The sequence below is a fragment of the Martes martes genome (assembly GCF_963455335.1).
Source record: "Martes martes genome assembly, chromosome: 4".
Lineage (NCBI taxonomy): Eukaryota > Metazoa > Chordata > Mammalia > Carnivora > Mustelidae > Martes > Martes martes.
In genome coordinates, this window is record NC_137891.1 from 62,045,062 (window position 1) to 62,059,814 (window position 14,753).

A 14,753-nucleotide genomic window follows, 5' to 3' on the forward strand; every position below is an offset into this window, starting at 1 on the left:
AGAGAGAGGGGAAGCAGGCTCACCACCAAGCAGAGAGCCCGATGCGGGGCTTGATCCCAGGACCCCGGGATCATGACCTGAACCGAAGGCAGAGGCTTTAACCCACTGAGCCACTCAGGCACCCTGCTTTTTTTTTTTTTTTTTAAACTCATAGAATTCTGATGTATTAATGAAAGGAAATTTGGAGAAGAGAAAATTACAGCCAAAGTACCCATCAAAACAATTTAACTGCTAATATTATGATGAATTTTCTTCTAGTTTTTTTCTATAAATTAATCTTCTCCATCTGTTCTCACCATCAGCTTAAATTATTTCATAAACATTTACATGCTATCAAATTCAACCTATAATAGCTTACATTTATTAAATAAGCCCTTGCTAGGTGCTAGTCACTGTTGTATGCCTTTTAACAGCTCTTGCTCTCAACAAACTTAAAAAGATGGGTATTGGGATGCCTGGGTGGCTCAGTCGGTTAAGCATCTGCCTTCAGCTCAGGTCATGATCCCAGTGTGCTGGGATGGAGTTCCACATCGGGCTTCCTGCTCAATGGGGAATCTGCTTCTCCCTCTGCCTGCTGCTCTCCCTGCTTATGCTCTCTCTCTGACAAGTAAATAAATAAAATCTTTAAAAACAAATTTCACAAGAAGGTAGTACATACCCTTTAAAAACAAAGATGGTTTTTATGTTTTTTCTTGAGGAAATGAAGATACTTAAGTTCAAAGAGCTTAATTAACATAATTAACATAACTAATACGTGATATTCCTGGGATTCCAAACCAGAGTGGACAGCAGAGGATGTGCTCTGAGCCACTGTACATGTACAGCTGTACATGTACAGCTTTTCATGGTTGCGTAATAAATTGTGTTATGAATCTTAGAGGTCTGTCAGAAAGGTCTTTGCCCAGATGTCACTCTGTCAAAAGAGAACTTTCCTGACCACCCATTTAAAAGTCTACACTGTGCTCTACACTAACCCTACCTTACTTTTCTTTAAAATGCTAGTCAGTATTGGATAAAGTAAATGTTTATTTGTTTTACTATTTCTTCCCTCCCCACTTTCTCTCTCTCTCTTTTTTTTTTTTTTTTTTTAGATTTTATATATTTATTTGACAGAAATCACAAGTAGGCAGAGAGGCAGGCAGAGAGAGCGAGGAGAATTCAGGCTCTCTGCTGAGCAGAGAGCAGAATGGGATGTGGGGCAAATGGGATGTAGGGCTCGATCCCAGGATCCTGGGATCATGACCTGAGCCAAAGGCAGAAGCTTTAACCCACTGAGCCACCCAGGCATCCCGCCTCTCCACTTTCTTATTAGAACGTAAGAGTCACAGATAAAAGACTTGGTCTGTCTTGTCTAATATGTAGAACCATGGTAGGGCACCCTTCAGTAAGATGTGTTGAATGACTGAATGACCTCGCCATTGCATTACCTTTGCATGAATTCTGAGCTTCTTAATCAGCCTCCGTTGGGACTGATGGGCTACAACAATCACATGCTCTGTGCTCCCTTCTGTACATCTGCCCTGAGAGCTGCGGCACTCCATACCTGGCAGTGAGGCCGCACTGCGACCCGGCGGGCTTCTTATGTAGACTGGCTTGTGCCACTGCTTGTTACATCATTTAATCAACTATTATGTAACTAAGTATGAGTTTGAAAAGACACACATGCTTCTATAAAAACGAGGATGGATGCTTTGGAAAACTCTAATGGACAAAAATTACTATCAAGTAAGTATTTGCAACGCAACTGTAATAGATAGGAAAAATAAGAAAAATATACCTCATAAGCACTGTTAAGAAATCAGATTCTCTACAATTTCTAGCTGTGTTTTAGACAAAGAATGAGTAGACAGTGCCTTGATAATATCAGTTTGAAACTCCAGTGGAGAGCGATAGTCTGGTGTTTATTTTTATGTTTAAAGCCAAAACAAAATGATTAAAGGTAGAAGGTGTCATTTTTATCATTGCTCTTGATATGTGACTTTTAAAATCAACCAATTACTACTTCTGTTCTATAGGAAAAGAAGGTTTTTACTGTTTGGAATGAAACTCAGCCTTCTTAGTGTGCCAAAGAAAATTTCTAGCTGGTTTTGTTATTTCAATAACTTCATAATAAATTCAGTAATAACAGTACTAGTTCATTTCCCTTCAGGGAGTAATTGCTTGTCAGCTGAGGCATGATCTCCTCAGCTGAGCAATGTGAGCTTCAGGAGGACAGGGACTTTGTTTTTTTCATGGCCCTGTTTCCAATGCCTACAGTGGTACCTGGGGCATTAATCAGGTACTGAGTGGATAGACAGATGATTCCAAAGTATGTATGTTCTTTGTAGAAAGAAATGTTTTGCATTTTGCAATAATACCGTTATATTTTTAGCAAGAACAAAAGTACTTTCAAATTATGTATTCACTGGTGATCAAAGTAAAATATACTGCTTTCTATAATATATATTAGTTTCTCTCTTTAGTGAAAGTATCGAAATACAGGAACCTCAGTGCTCACATTGCAGTGGTTAAGAAATGAGGAAGTGTTTGGATTCACTTATAAGCTCTAAAACTTCCTAACTGTGGCCTTGGTCAGGTTGCTTTATCTGTATCTCCATTACCTCATCGATAAAATGGGGCTAAACCTAGGTGGTTACAGGCACTGAAGTATTCATAGTGTCCATAGTGAGCACCTGCCAAGCTAGGAAGTACTCAGTGAATGATAGTTAATACAATTACAATTATATTATTATAATTATACCTGAGTTTGATTCCTGACCTGTCATTTATTATCCATATCACTTGGGCAAATGAGTCATGAAAACAGGTCAGAGAGTTTAGGTGATCTGCAAGGTGAGAGAGAGTGTGTGTTTGGACACATATATAAAAACATAAAAGTGGGGATTTTTTAGCAAGCAGATGTGTGCCAAGTGCTCAACCTCATAGTAAGTATGTCCTGAATGTTAGTGAGTACACACACAAACCCCAACATGCTATACTATGAGAGGACTTTCATTTATTTATTTTAAGAATGTTTTACAACTGGAATAATAAAAGTACTCTTTATATAGAAACAGACAGTCTTGCCCTTGCCATTTCTGTAAGTTTTTCTCATAAACTGAGACTTTTTTTTAATCGCAAAAAGAATTTTAAAGACAGTTTCTGAATAAAGACAGATAAATGAATTTTAATCTGGACAAGTTAGGAAACTCCAACACAAGCCCTGCATTGTAGTTGTTGGTTTGATGACTTCTTTCCAGAATGCTCAGCCTCCAGGGAAAGTTGGGGGCTCCGAATGTTGACTGGGGGCTGAGTACACTGCGCTTGAAGGGGAGGGCCGTGCCTACATTGTGCAAGGGACCCAGCTCCTTCCCGAGTCTTCTCATGGAGTCTTCTCATCCGAGGCCTCACTGAACCTCGCCTTGCTATTCCTGGCCATATTAGCGCCAGCTGACGTCGCTGGGGATAGAGGCAGCCCAGCGACCGGCTATATTAAGGAATTTAGCCTATGAGAATTCAGAAAGTAGAAACCATCTTCTGCCACTGATGTCATACTAGACATTTTTCCCCCTGTTGGTAATGATAGTTTAGAACGGCTCTCTGCAGTTCATGTATTCTGCACGGGATTTTGCTCAGCTCGGGCTCCAAGAGAAGAGTTTGCCTGCTCTAGGAGCTGTGTGGATGATGGAAATGTTACAGCAAAATATCTGTGTACCCGGTGAATGTGAACTTCACCGTGCCTTTGATTGTTGCAGCATGTGTTACAGAGCTGTGGCTGCCCGTTTGCAGCCTAATGTGTTTATTCCAGTCTTCCCAATGGCATCTTGAAGTGTCTTTCATCTAAAAAATTCATGAGTATTATTGGCTTTCAGTCAGAAAATGGAATATGTCTTCTAGTTACTGTCTGATATACCACTTTAAGGCCATTATACAAAAGTAAATCTAAGAGCATATTGAGAAGGAAGGACTTTTTTAGCTTAAACATTTGTGTATACACTGTACTACTTTGGCGTGGAGTAAGAAACAGCATGAGACAAGGTAGGTGCTGAAGCCATTTTACTTGGGGAATAGCAGGACAGAGTTGCAGGCCATGTTATCTTCCTTAGTCCCGTTTCCAGCTGGAAACTGCTGGTATTTTATTATTGAAAAATTATGTCCTAATAATAGTACTTGGCGTTTGGCTTACTGCAGTGAATTAAAAAAAAAAAAAAAAAAGTCAGGCATACAGTCAGTTGCTTAGAACTAGTGAAGTTAAACAGAGAATTTGCTTCCAAGTAAGATGGCTTTTATTCTGTATTTATATGAAGTGAGTTTCCTGCAACTTCACAATAATCACATTGTTGTCACTGTATGAATTAATGTGCAGTTTTACGAGTTTGACTCTCTAGCTGCATGCTGTAATATGTGAGGTAGATTAATGTTCTATGTAAAGCATGAAGCAATATCGTGTTTTGTAAAGATGAAGTTAAAAGTGTTCTTATGACCTAGTTAAAAAGGATTCTGACACTTTGAGAAAAATAATACACCCTTTGACGAGCTACAGTTTATTTTCGAAATACTGTATAGTATCTTCTGTCGCTGTGTTCAGTGCACTAATTGTTTTGCCAGTGGAAAGAAAAAGTCTGATTTTTCTGTGTGCTCTCATCCCTGCCGTTAGTAGATCTACACAGATTTATATTTGCATGTGTAATGGTCCTTTGTTTGCTTATTTATATGAAGCAACAGTATATCCTTGCGTAATCTGTATATTTACTGCAGAGAATATTTATTTAATTCTTGCCAAGAGTTGGGGTCTTGCCAGAACAATGTTTGCTTTGGCTGATTTTGTCCACTTGACACTTTTGCAAAGAGGTCTTCCCCCTCCTCCGTCAACTCCGTGTTTTTATCTCTGTATCAGTTTACTGACTTCCAAGGTCTGGCCATTCTCTGCTTTCTGCCTTTCTCAGGCATCTGCATCCAGAAGCACATTTGGCGAAATTGAACATTAGATACTGTTTTCTCTTTGACTTATCAGAGACTGGCGCAGAAATTGTTCTTTCTAAAGTAAAAGGGACCCCTCCTGGAACACAGTATACTTTAAGGGAAAAAATGTTTCGAGTTTAGAATGAGCAAATGTTTTCACTTGTGATAAAGAAATAGTGAATGCATCTTTCACTGCTGAGGTGGGCTTCTGAAAAGATTATCCTTTCGTAATTTAATAGAATAGAAATCGAAGGGAGTTTCAGTGGAGTTTCAGGTACTGCAGCAGCATTGAGTATTTCTTAGTCTTACAAAGAGTATGAAGAATCAGACTGCAGAATACACAGCGATGTCGTGTAGCTCTTGTAAAGAGAATTCAGAAAGAACCCGGAAGGGCTTGGAAGCTGTAGAAGCCTTTCTGGTCTCGTATCAAGAGCTAGATGATTTATCAGGCATCGCCTCCCCTTGTAGGCGTTAATGAGAGAAGTTGTTTCAACAGCTCTTTGTATGTCATTTCATTATAAATTTCATCTCAAAGTAAGGAATTTCAGAGGGTCTAACTTTTAAAAAATATTTCTTGGAACTAGCAATAGAGAGATCTGATGTTGATCACTTATTATATTCGGATTTCAGCAACACTGTTATCCTTACTTATTCTTTAACTGAGTTTGTTCCACATATAATAAATCTGACAGTTTTACGGGCCTTGTTTGGAAGATGGCCAGTACTGATAAAAGATAAAATGCACATTATCGTTCGCATGAAGTCTGGATGATTAACTAGCTTTAATGCTATGAGGCAGTATTGTGAGCTGCAGCTTTGTTACCTGGTAAGTTATATTGATGAATTTCATGAACGAAGAGTGCAGTTTTTAATTGTGTTGAGGCTTTAACATTGCATTTTGCTTTCTGTCCTCATGCTAAGGGTATAACCGGCATTGTTCACCCCTCCCAGAATATCGTTACTTAAAAAACAAACAACAACAACAAAAAAAACAAAGCAGGTCTTGATTCGGGTGGCTGTGACACTTTACCATCTAGTTTATACGAGTTGGTATCAGAGGATGTCAGGGAGGAGGGACTGTCACAGTGAGCGCGGGATTATTTGTTGTAGCTAACAAGAACGGACAAATTGAAACTCCTTTTCCAGACTTGTCCTTTCACAACCCCCCCCCACATCTGGTAGAGACTGGCTTGTTCTCAATGACTGTAATTACCATCAGATACGACCCAAGAGTTGGCTTGTGTCATTTTCAGTTGTTGTGATTTACATTGAACCGATTCAGAACTGAGAGTGAAACGCTCGAGAATTTTAATTTCATGGGAATGTTGAAAACGTGCGGAAACTTTAAGAAACTATTAATCTAGCCTGCTTACAAAATAAAACAGGGATTTCTAAACCTTCACTGCTGCCCTTCACTATTTCTCTCTCTCTTACCCTTCTATTGGGAATTGATTTTTTACTTTGGTCTACAAAAATGCATTAAAACTCATCAATCCAGGGATCCCTGGGGTGGCTCAGTCAGTTAAGTGACTTCTGCTCAGGTTATGATCCCGGGGTCCTGGGATCGAGTGTCGAGCTCCCTGCTCAGCAGGGAGCCTGCTTCTCCCTCTGCCTGCTGCTCCCCCTGCCTGTGCTGGTCTGGGTGCCCCCCCCCATAGATAGATGGATAGAGAGAGAGAGAAATAAATCAAATCTTAAATAAATAAATAAAACTCATCTATCCATAGAGTTTATTTTAGTTGATTTGTCTACGCCTAAGTGCACACTAGGGGTCATAAATCTGTGTATTGAAGCTGTCATTCTTTCTTTTGTAGCTGTGTCACTTGAGTGGGGAAAAAAAATTCACTCACCTATCCCCAGCGCAGGTTCCCGTGTGAAATCCTGGTGCTTGCTACCAGCCGAGCCTCACCCAAGGCATGAAGATTATCAGTCAGAGTCCTCTAGATTAGAGCACAACACTTCTCTTTGAGCACCTCGTTAATGAGGCTCACTGTTATTTATTTGGTTCATCCACTGAGGACCAGGGCATAAATCCACATGTCTGCTCCAGGATTTCATCTGCTTCCAGCCCTGTGGCAGGCAAAAAGGAGGAGCCCAGGACCTGCTGCTTGCCGCCTGTCAGCACCTCTGCCACCCTCCTCCTTTCTAGGCTTCAACCCTAAATTTGCTCTCTCACTTGCTTTCTTTTTCCCTTTCGTTCTCTCTCTCTCCCTCCCTCCCTCTGTTCCTTCTTTTCTTCCTTTTCTTTCTTTCTTGTTTTTCCTTTCTTCCTAGTTCTTCCTTTCCTTCCTTCCTTCCTTCCTTCCTTCCTTTTCTCTTCCCTGCCTTCCTCTTTTTTTTTCCCCACCTGAGAGGCTCATCTTTTTTCCCCTGGTTGATGAGCAGAGTTTCAGAGGGAACATCCCCAGCCTGATACCTTGGCTGGCAGAGTGCATCCACCTGCCTCTCATTGCTACAGACCCCCTCTTTTTTCTTCCCTTTGGTGGTTTACAGGTTGGTTGGTGGTGTGTAATGGGTATACGTAGCCTCAGAAAGATTGTTCAGAAAAGAGGACATAGGGGTCAGACATCAAAAAATAAGTAAGCACGTTCATAAAGCTTTTTTTTTTTTTTTGAGGAAATGTGTTTAAGGTACCATCAAATAATAATAAAAGAGAAAATTTAGCCCGTAATAACTTACTTAAAGAGGAAATTAATCGTGTTTTAAAGTTACAAGTAGAGTGGTTTGTGAGCCAGTGTTGTAGACTCAAGTAAAATATAAATGGTCTGCTCAAACGGTTTTCTATACTTAGACCAGAAATTGTTAGCACCTTGCTCTGCTCCTTGTCTCCTTCTAGCCCCTCAGCTGAAATATATCATTTCTGTCCCTCCATGCAACATTACAATTACTAGAATATATATTTTGGGAAATTTAAGATAGATAATGGCTAAAGCTAATGTTAAATCCCAAAACTAAGTACAGACTTTAAGTAAGATAATCTTTTGAAAAGCTTTCTGATCTTTCTGATAGTACTATATTTTTTAATATATATGGTGATACTTTGTGGGGGGGGCTAATAATCATTTTAATCAACAGACTTAATATATACAGCTGCTATGGAGGGCATTTTGTTATATATTGTTATATTTTGATGATAAAAATTTACTTGAATTTTTATGATTTATAGAACACTCCTTTCACAGTGAAAATCCTGGAGGTCACTTGTTAAAAGCTTACTTAGATTGGATGGGTAATGTTTTCCCTTACATGCTCATAAGTGAAACCATGAGAATTGTGGTTCCAAGAGAAATAGAGAAAAGGAATGTTCATGAGTATCATCCAAGAAGGGTTTGGGTGTTGAGGTTATTGCTTCACCCGTTGTCCTTTTATACCTCCTGCAATGCCCTGGCTCCCTTCCTCACCATCAGAACGCCTAAGCCTTTCTCAAGGCCGGCTCAGTACCTCCCTAGCCCAGCCAGCAGTGTTCTTCTTTCTTGGACCTTAAAGTACGTGGGAGTGTGCGCCTGTTACAGAGTACTTTTACCAAGTTTACTTATTGCCAAATCTCCTCTCCTACCTTGTTTTCTTCTGGAGAGCAGCCTTCCTCCTCATGCTTCTCGAGCACCGAGCCTGACACATACTGGCAGTCAGGCAGTCTTTGAATGAATGAATGAATGAATGGGTGAGTGAGTGACATTGACAATGACAATGACACTGAGATGAGGGGAAAGAGTCAAGCACGGAGACAAACAAACTCCGTATCTTGCAACTCCTCCCTCCTGACCTGTGCTTATGTGATTACTGGAAGAATGGCTTCTTTGATGAGGAGACCCTCACCATAACATCTTCGTTAAAAGTAGGAGTGTGTAACCCTGTGTACAAATAACCCCAGCTCTGCCATGTGCCAAGCTGCTCAACTGCCCTGGGCTGGAGATGCTAATGATTATCCCCATTTAACAGAAAAGGTCATTAAGCCATGAGAGGTAACTTCTTAAGGTCCCACAGCTAACCAAGTGGTAGAGCTTGGACATGGATTATGTGGATACAGCTGCTCTGCTCAGTTGCCCCTCATAGTCTGTTCTGATGATTAAATCATGTCCAGCAGTTGCTGGATGCATAGTAAATGCTAAATGAATAACTCAATACAGATTATACTTATTATCAGCCCCTAACTGTGCCCATGGTACAGGACCTTGGGACTTGGCTACATTGCTCCCAAGGCAGGAAGCTCAGGCGTTAGCTTTCAGATTGTCCCCTCCTGTGTGACCTCGTGAATATAATGTGCAGTTGGTGCAGCCTCCCTCAGCCGATACAGTGTTTCTTCATCCTGCTTCCACATGACTCTCAAGAAAATTCATTCCTCTGCCCCCTTGGATCAGAGCTGTGACCAGAAGGAGTGCTTGTAGGGAGACTGAGCGTTGCAGATTTCACGGAGTGAAGGCTGGGCACTTTGATGAGTATGTGACAGTGCTACAGTGACCGGTCTTGGGTGCTGCTTTCTTAGCCCACCTTCCTCTTTGTCCTTTCTTCCTGAACCTGTTACTCTCTGGACTTTTTCTGAAGTTCTTGACCTGTTCTACTGTCTTGCCCTTCCATCTGGTTTTTCAAGTCTAGAAAGGAAGAAGAGCCACTATAGAAAGTAAAGGAGGGCAAAGGTGACTTTAGACGCCGGGGAGACAGAAGGAAGGGGGAAGCTGCAGAGAACTGGAACTCTAAGAAAGACGTTTAAATGCTGACGTCATCTTTTTAGGCTGCATTTTTTTTCTTTTGCTAAGCAGTTATTAAGCACCGTGTGCTGAAGCGACTACATCATTCCCCCAGTGTCTTTGTTAGTTCTTTTGTTTAGTTCTCGTAGAATTTAAACCTCTGTCACCCTGATCTTTGCGTATTTAAATATTATTTTGATTTTATTAATGATGACCGATGTGAACACACTGATTCTCTTACTTTATGTTGTTTTATTTTCTTACTGGAAGGAACCCAGTAATTGTCCTCCTTTGTTAGGGTCAGTAATGTTCCCTGATTTTTTTTTTTTTTAAGGATGTTTTAAGACCTTTTGTGATAGCAGCTAGAATTAGCCAAGGGAGGGAGTATCAGGAGCGGCAGGATGTGAGAGAGGAAACCACGGAGGGGAGGTGTGCTCAGGAAGGCAAGCTGCCGGGGAGAGAGGGTGCCGAGGGCGGAGCAGCAAGGCAGCTGCTGCAGGGGTGGAGGGAACGGGAGACTCCTCCGGGAGGTGCGACCTCCTCTCTTTGGGGAGCATTGCTTCTGGAAGCCTTGTGTGGGGCCAGGGTCCATTGTAGCTGGGCGGATTTGGAAACATTGAGCTTAGTGGTGGGGCACTGCCTCTTCCCAGGGCTGTCTGTTGTGGGTGAGCTATTGCAGCACAAACTTCACATTGGTCAACCCCAAACAGAGACTGGGAGGAGCCCCTTACAACACCTGTAGTTTCCCCGTGGTGCAAGATCACTCCTGAAACTGAAGGCTGTCTGCAGAAACCTGGGGCCAGCAGGTTGTAGTTCATGGTGCTGCTGAAATACATCATCTGCTTAAAGAGTCTGGGCCCAGTGAGGTAGGCTTGTTGGCTTTTGAAGTGTGAACCTGGACGAATACTTAACTTTTAAACAAGGTAAAAAAAAAAAAAAATAGAGCCCTTTCATTAGGAGTTACACGTGCATATTAATCCAAACAATGTGTTAGTAACTGTGGTCAAATTTCTGATTGAAGTTGAAGTTCTTTTATTGGTGGTAAATTGATCAGCTACTTTATCATCAGCTCTGTTCTCTCTCTCTTCCCCCCGCCCCATTTCTTGTTTTAGTTGCTGATATGTGTTCAAGATGAGTGGGATTGGAGAAAACACCTCTGACCCATCCAGGGCAGAGACAAGAAAGCGCAAGGAATGTCCTGACCAGCTCGGACCCAGGTTAGAACTTGCTGAGAAACAGAATCAGTATTCCCCATGAAAGTCACATGCGTGCAGCATTGACTTGACACCCCCCACCCCGGTCAAAATACTGTGTTTGGTTTTTCTCCTTAACAGTTAAACCTTTGAATATGTATTATTTGGCTTACATTTTGGTTATGCTGATCGGTTACAGATTTTACTGTTCTTTTCAAGAAGACGAAAGCTTCATGCTTCTGCTGATGTTGCCTGTGTACTTGACTGTTAAAGCAGGCTTATTATATGATTTTGAGTCTTCCACATTTTTTCTGTTAGATCACAGGACATGATAAAGACAAGAAGATCCCATAGCAGAAGTTGCTGTTAATTTTACACTAAGTTTTATTTTTATTTATTTTTTTGAGTTGGTGACAAAGATTGTGGGCCTTCAGTGAGTAAAACAAGTGATTTAAAGCAAGTTCCATGTCATATATTATAGACGGAAGTGTGAGTTGCTCTGATCTCCATGCAGGGTAATTTAGCATGGTCTAGTAAAATTATAAATGTGTATCCTCTTTGAACTGCAGTCCACTTCTAGGAATTTTCCCAGAGTATGCTTTCACACTGGCAAAATGATAGACACTGAGGTTACTTATTATAGCATTGTTCAATAATTGCAGAAGATTAGGGAAAACTTAAATGTCTGTAGGGAACTATTTAAACAGCTATGATACCTCCATAATCTGGAATGCAATACAGCAATGAAAAAGAGTGAAGATGCTTAATGGATTGATATAAAAAGAATCTCTTAAGAACGTTGTTATAGAGAAAAACAAGTTGTGAAGCATGAGTATGGAGTACTACCCTTTGTATAAACCACCCCTTCGTATAAACCATTTGTTTTAGGATAATGAAGAAACACTTAAGAGTTGTTAACCCATTTTGGGGGATGAGAACTAGTCTAATAGGGAACAAAGGTAGGATAGAGACTTGAATCTTTTGGTTACTTAAATCATGTAAATAATTTTAAAAGTTCAATAAAAGCAGCAACTTCTCTTAAATAGCCAGTAAAAAGATCAGCTGGAGAAGAACAGGGCAGAGGACTAGGAAGAGTCATTAAGACAAGAAGAGAGGGAGAAAAAGCAAAAATATTTTATGTTCCCTCTTGCCCTTTTCCTGCCAAACAGAACAAGTCTATTAAATTGCTACTGAACACATCCCAGCCCCCAACCCTCGGCTGCAGTATGTGGCCTCTAGGTTCCCCAGTACCTCCTGGCTATCCACAGCCATCTGTCTGGCAAACTGCCTTTAATGCCCCAAAGTCCACTCGAGGAGGCAGTTTGATAAAATGGAGACCGTTTTGACAGAGGGCCGTTCTCCTGTGTCGCGCTGCACTGGTGCCCTGGTGCAGGGCAGAGAGCCTCCAGACCCCCTCCCCGGCGCTCTCAGGTCTTTGTAACACAGTTCTCCTTTCTCACCTATTTGTCATGTGTTCATTGGTCTTGTGGGGAGGGGGAGCTGAAGAGAAGTTGACGGGGGTGGGGTGGGGGGGGGCTGAGGGGTCCAGGGGGGAACTTGTCTCCTCCAGGCGTCCCAGGCACTCCCTACCTTTCCCTGTACTTAGTGAAGTAGAAGCTAGGAATAAAAATGAGATGTCGAAAAACCAAATTCTGGGCCCATCTCTACCAGTAACTCACTGGGTGATCTTGGACAAGTTGTGTAACCACTGTGAAATGGAGAAATTGTCTTCTATTTCAGCTTTATTAGTTTATGAAAATAAAGCTGATACTTGGAGGCAAATAGATGGAAGTCTATTACAGACTACAAATTCTTATCAATTGGTATTATATATATTAAAAATATAGAAAACTACATGAAACAACTTATATTTCTTATTTATTGTATAGTTTGAATGGCATTTAGTGGGCCCTCTACTAAAAAAAAAACCTAGTTGTATGCTGTTATTATCAAAGGGAACTTGCTATTTTGTCAAACTGAAATGAGAAGATCTTGCCAATTTTTTTTCCCTCTCTTGCATTAATTTTTTAAGACTTTAGTTGAACTTGGACCATTTGTATATATTTTGTACTTCATTCAGCTTGGATAGTTAACAAATACCCTAGGTCAGTTTCACTTTTTGTTTCTGACTGTACTGTGGTTTTTTGCATTATCTAAAAATAATTGTTTGGTTTGATAACCAACATCCTAAAGAAGTCTATGAAATTATGGAGATTTACTTTTATCTTTTTATACTTTACCAAAAATCCCCACAGTGTATTTATTCCCATTATAACGAAGTTAGGTTCCCTTTCTTCTTTTACTAACCCTCAGTAAATTTTTTAAAATTTTTAACATAATCTGCCTTACTTTTCTAAAACTTTTCCTCTGTGTATTCAACAATAAATTTGATGCCTGCCCCTGCCAGGTGTTGTATTAAGCACAGTGATGAGCAAATCATCCTGAGCTTTGTCACTGTGAAGCTTACTGTCCAGTGGAAGACATGATATACATAGAGCAAACAGTCACGTAAGTAAATCTGTGATCATGTACTGGGATGAGTTTGATTTCAGAAAAAAACACATGCAATACTTAAGGCAAGTTGAGGGGTTTTTTCCCCTCTACAAAGTACTTCCATGTTTAGGTAAGTAACTTTTGTTTGCTATCTTTATATTAGAACTTACTTAACATGCTTATGTTTTTTTTCATAGTCCCAAGAGGAGCACTGAGAAACGTAATCGTGAACAGGAAAATAAATACATCGAAGAACTTGCAGAGCTGATTTTTGCAAATTTTAATGATATAGACAACTTTAACTTCAAACCTGACAAATGTGCAATCTTAAAAGAAACTGTGAAGCAAATTCGTCAGATCAAAGAACAAGGTAAGAAGCCTGAATTAATCTTTTGGAGAGTTTAGCCGGGTTCTGTTTTTTCATGTGTGAGAAGTCCCTTCAGAGTCCCTTTAATCCATTTCTTACGCTTAAATTATTGATGAGGAAATGATGTCACAGCGCAGATGAATGCAAGTATCACTTGCAGGGGTTTATAAATAGGCTTTATATAAAATTCAGCAATTCCCTAAAGACAGAGGAGACTGAGGTGAGGCAGGGTGATGTAACTTTTCATCTGGTAAAACTCAATTAGGTGCCCACTGATTCTCCTCCCCTACCTTGGAATTTTCATTGCCTGCACAGCAAGGGTCTGTCATAATTTGCAAGTGAGGAGCCAACTAAAGATGGAAACCAGAAGTAAGGAAGTGAGCCACCTCCTGTCTCAGCTAGTCAGCATATTTGATTAAGTCTTAGCCTCAACTGGCCATGCCACTAGATTAGAATTTCATATCCTGAATGACAAGAGATTTGAAAGGCTCAAGCCTCTAGTCAGAATTCTTTTGTGAGTCGAAACACAGAACATGACAGCTTTCTTCCTGGGTTTGTTTTTCGTTTGTTTGTTTTTTTCTGAGATAATTTTCTACCTCTCTTCTTTGAAGAAAAAAAAATTTAAGAAAATAATATTTTAAAAAACACATTGGACTTAGTGGTGCCAAAAAAAAAAGAAATCAGTATCAGGCAAGTATGAACAGTGTTCTGGGTGCTTAGGGCCAATGTATGCTCTTAAAGTATTCATACAGTGCTTTCCTTCAGGGTGAGGGAGATTATGATCTCTTGTAATCTGCTTTTGAATGCATCCTCTCAGAGTTCATTTTTTTTTATCTACCTTTTATTTGATATTCAAAAGAGGCAGATTTTAGAAAAATAATGTCTTTGTCTGTGTAGGTATATGACCTGAAACTTCCCATCTGTCATCAGATCTTAGCTACCTATTTGCGTATCATCATCATAGCATTTTTCATTTTCATACATTTACTATTAAGCTAAGTTTTATATAAAACAGTGTTACAAATGTAGTTCTGCCTTCTAAGAACTGAAAAATACATGCCTAAGGTACACAAC

The 14,753-nt window shown here is 40.2% G+C and overlaps 1 protein-coding gene across 3 annotated transcripts in view; it reads left to right on the forward strand.

Moving 5' to 3' along the window:
* NCOA2 (nuclear receptor coactivator 2) overlaps positions 1-14,753 on the forward strand; it is a 294,244-nt gene that overhangs the window by 174,677 nt on the left and 104,814 nt on the right. For all 3 annotated transcript variants that reach the window (XM_080803158.1, XM_080803159.1, XM_080803157.1), the window contains exons 3-4: positions 10,739-10,843; positions 13,510-13,682. In XM_080803158.1, the coding sequence (XP_080659284.1) occupies positions 10,758-10,843; positions 13,510-13,682 (259 nt within the window). In that variant the 5' untranslated portion in view covers positions 10,739-10,757. The remainder of the gene's footprint in view (positions 1-10,738; positions 10,844-13,509; positions 13,683-14,753) is intronic.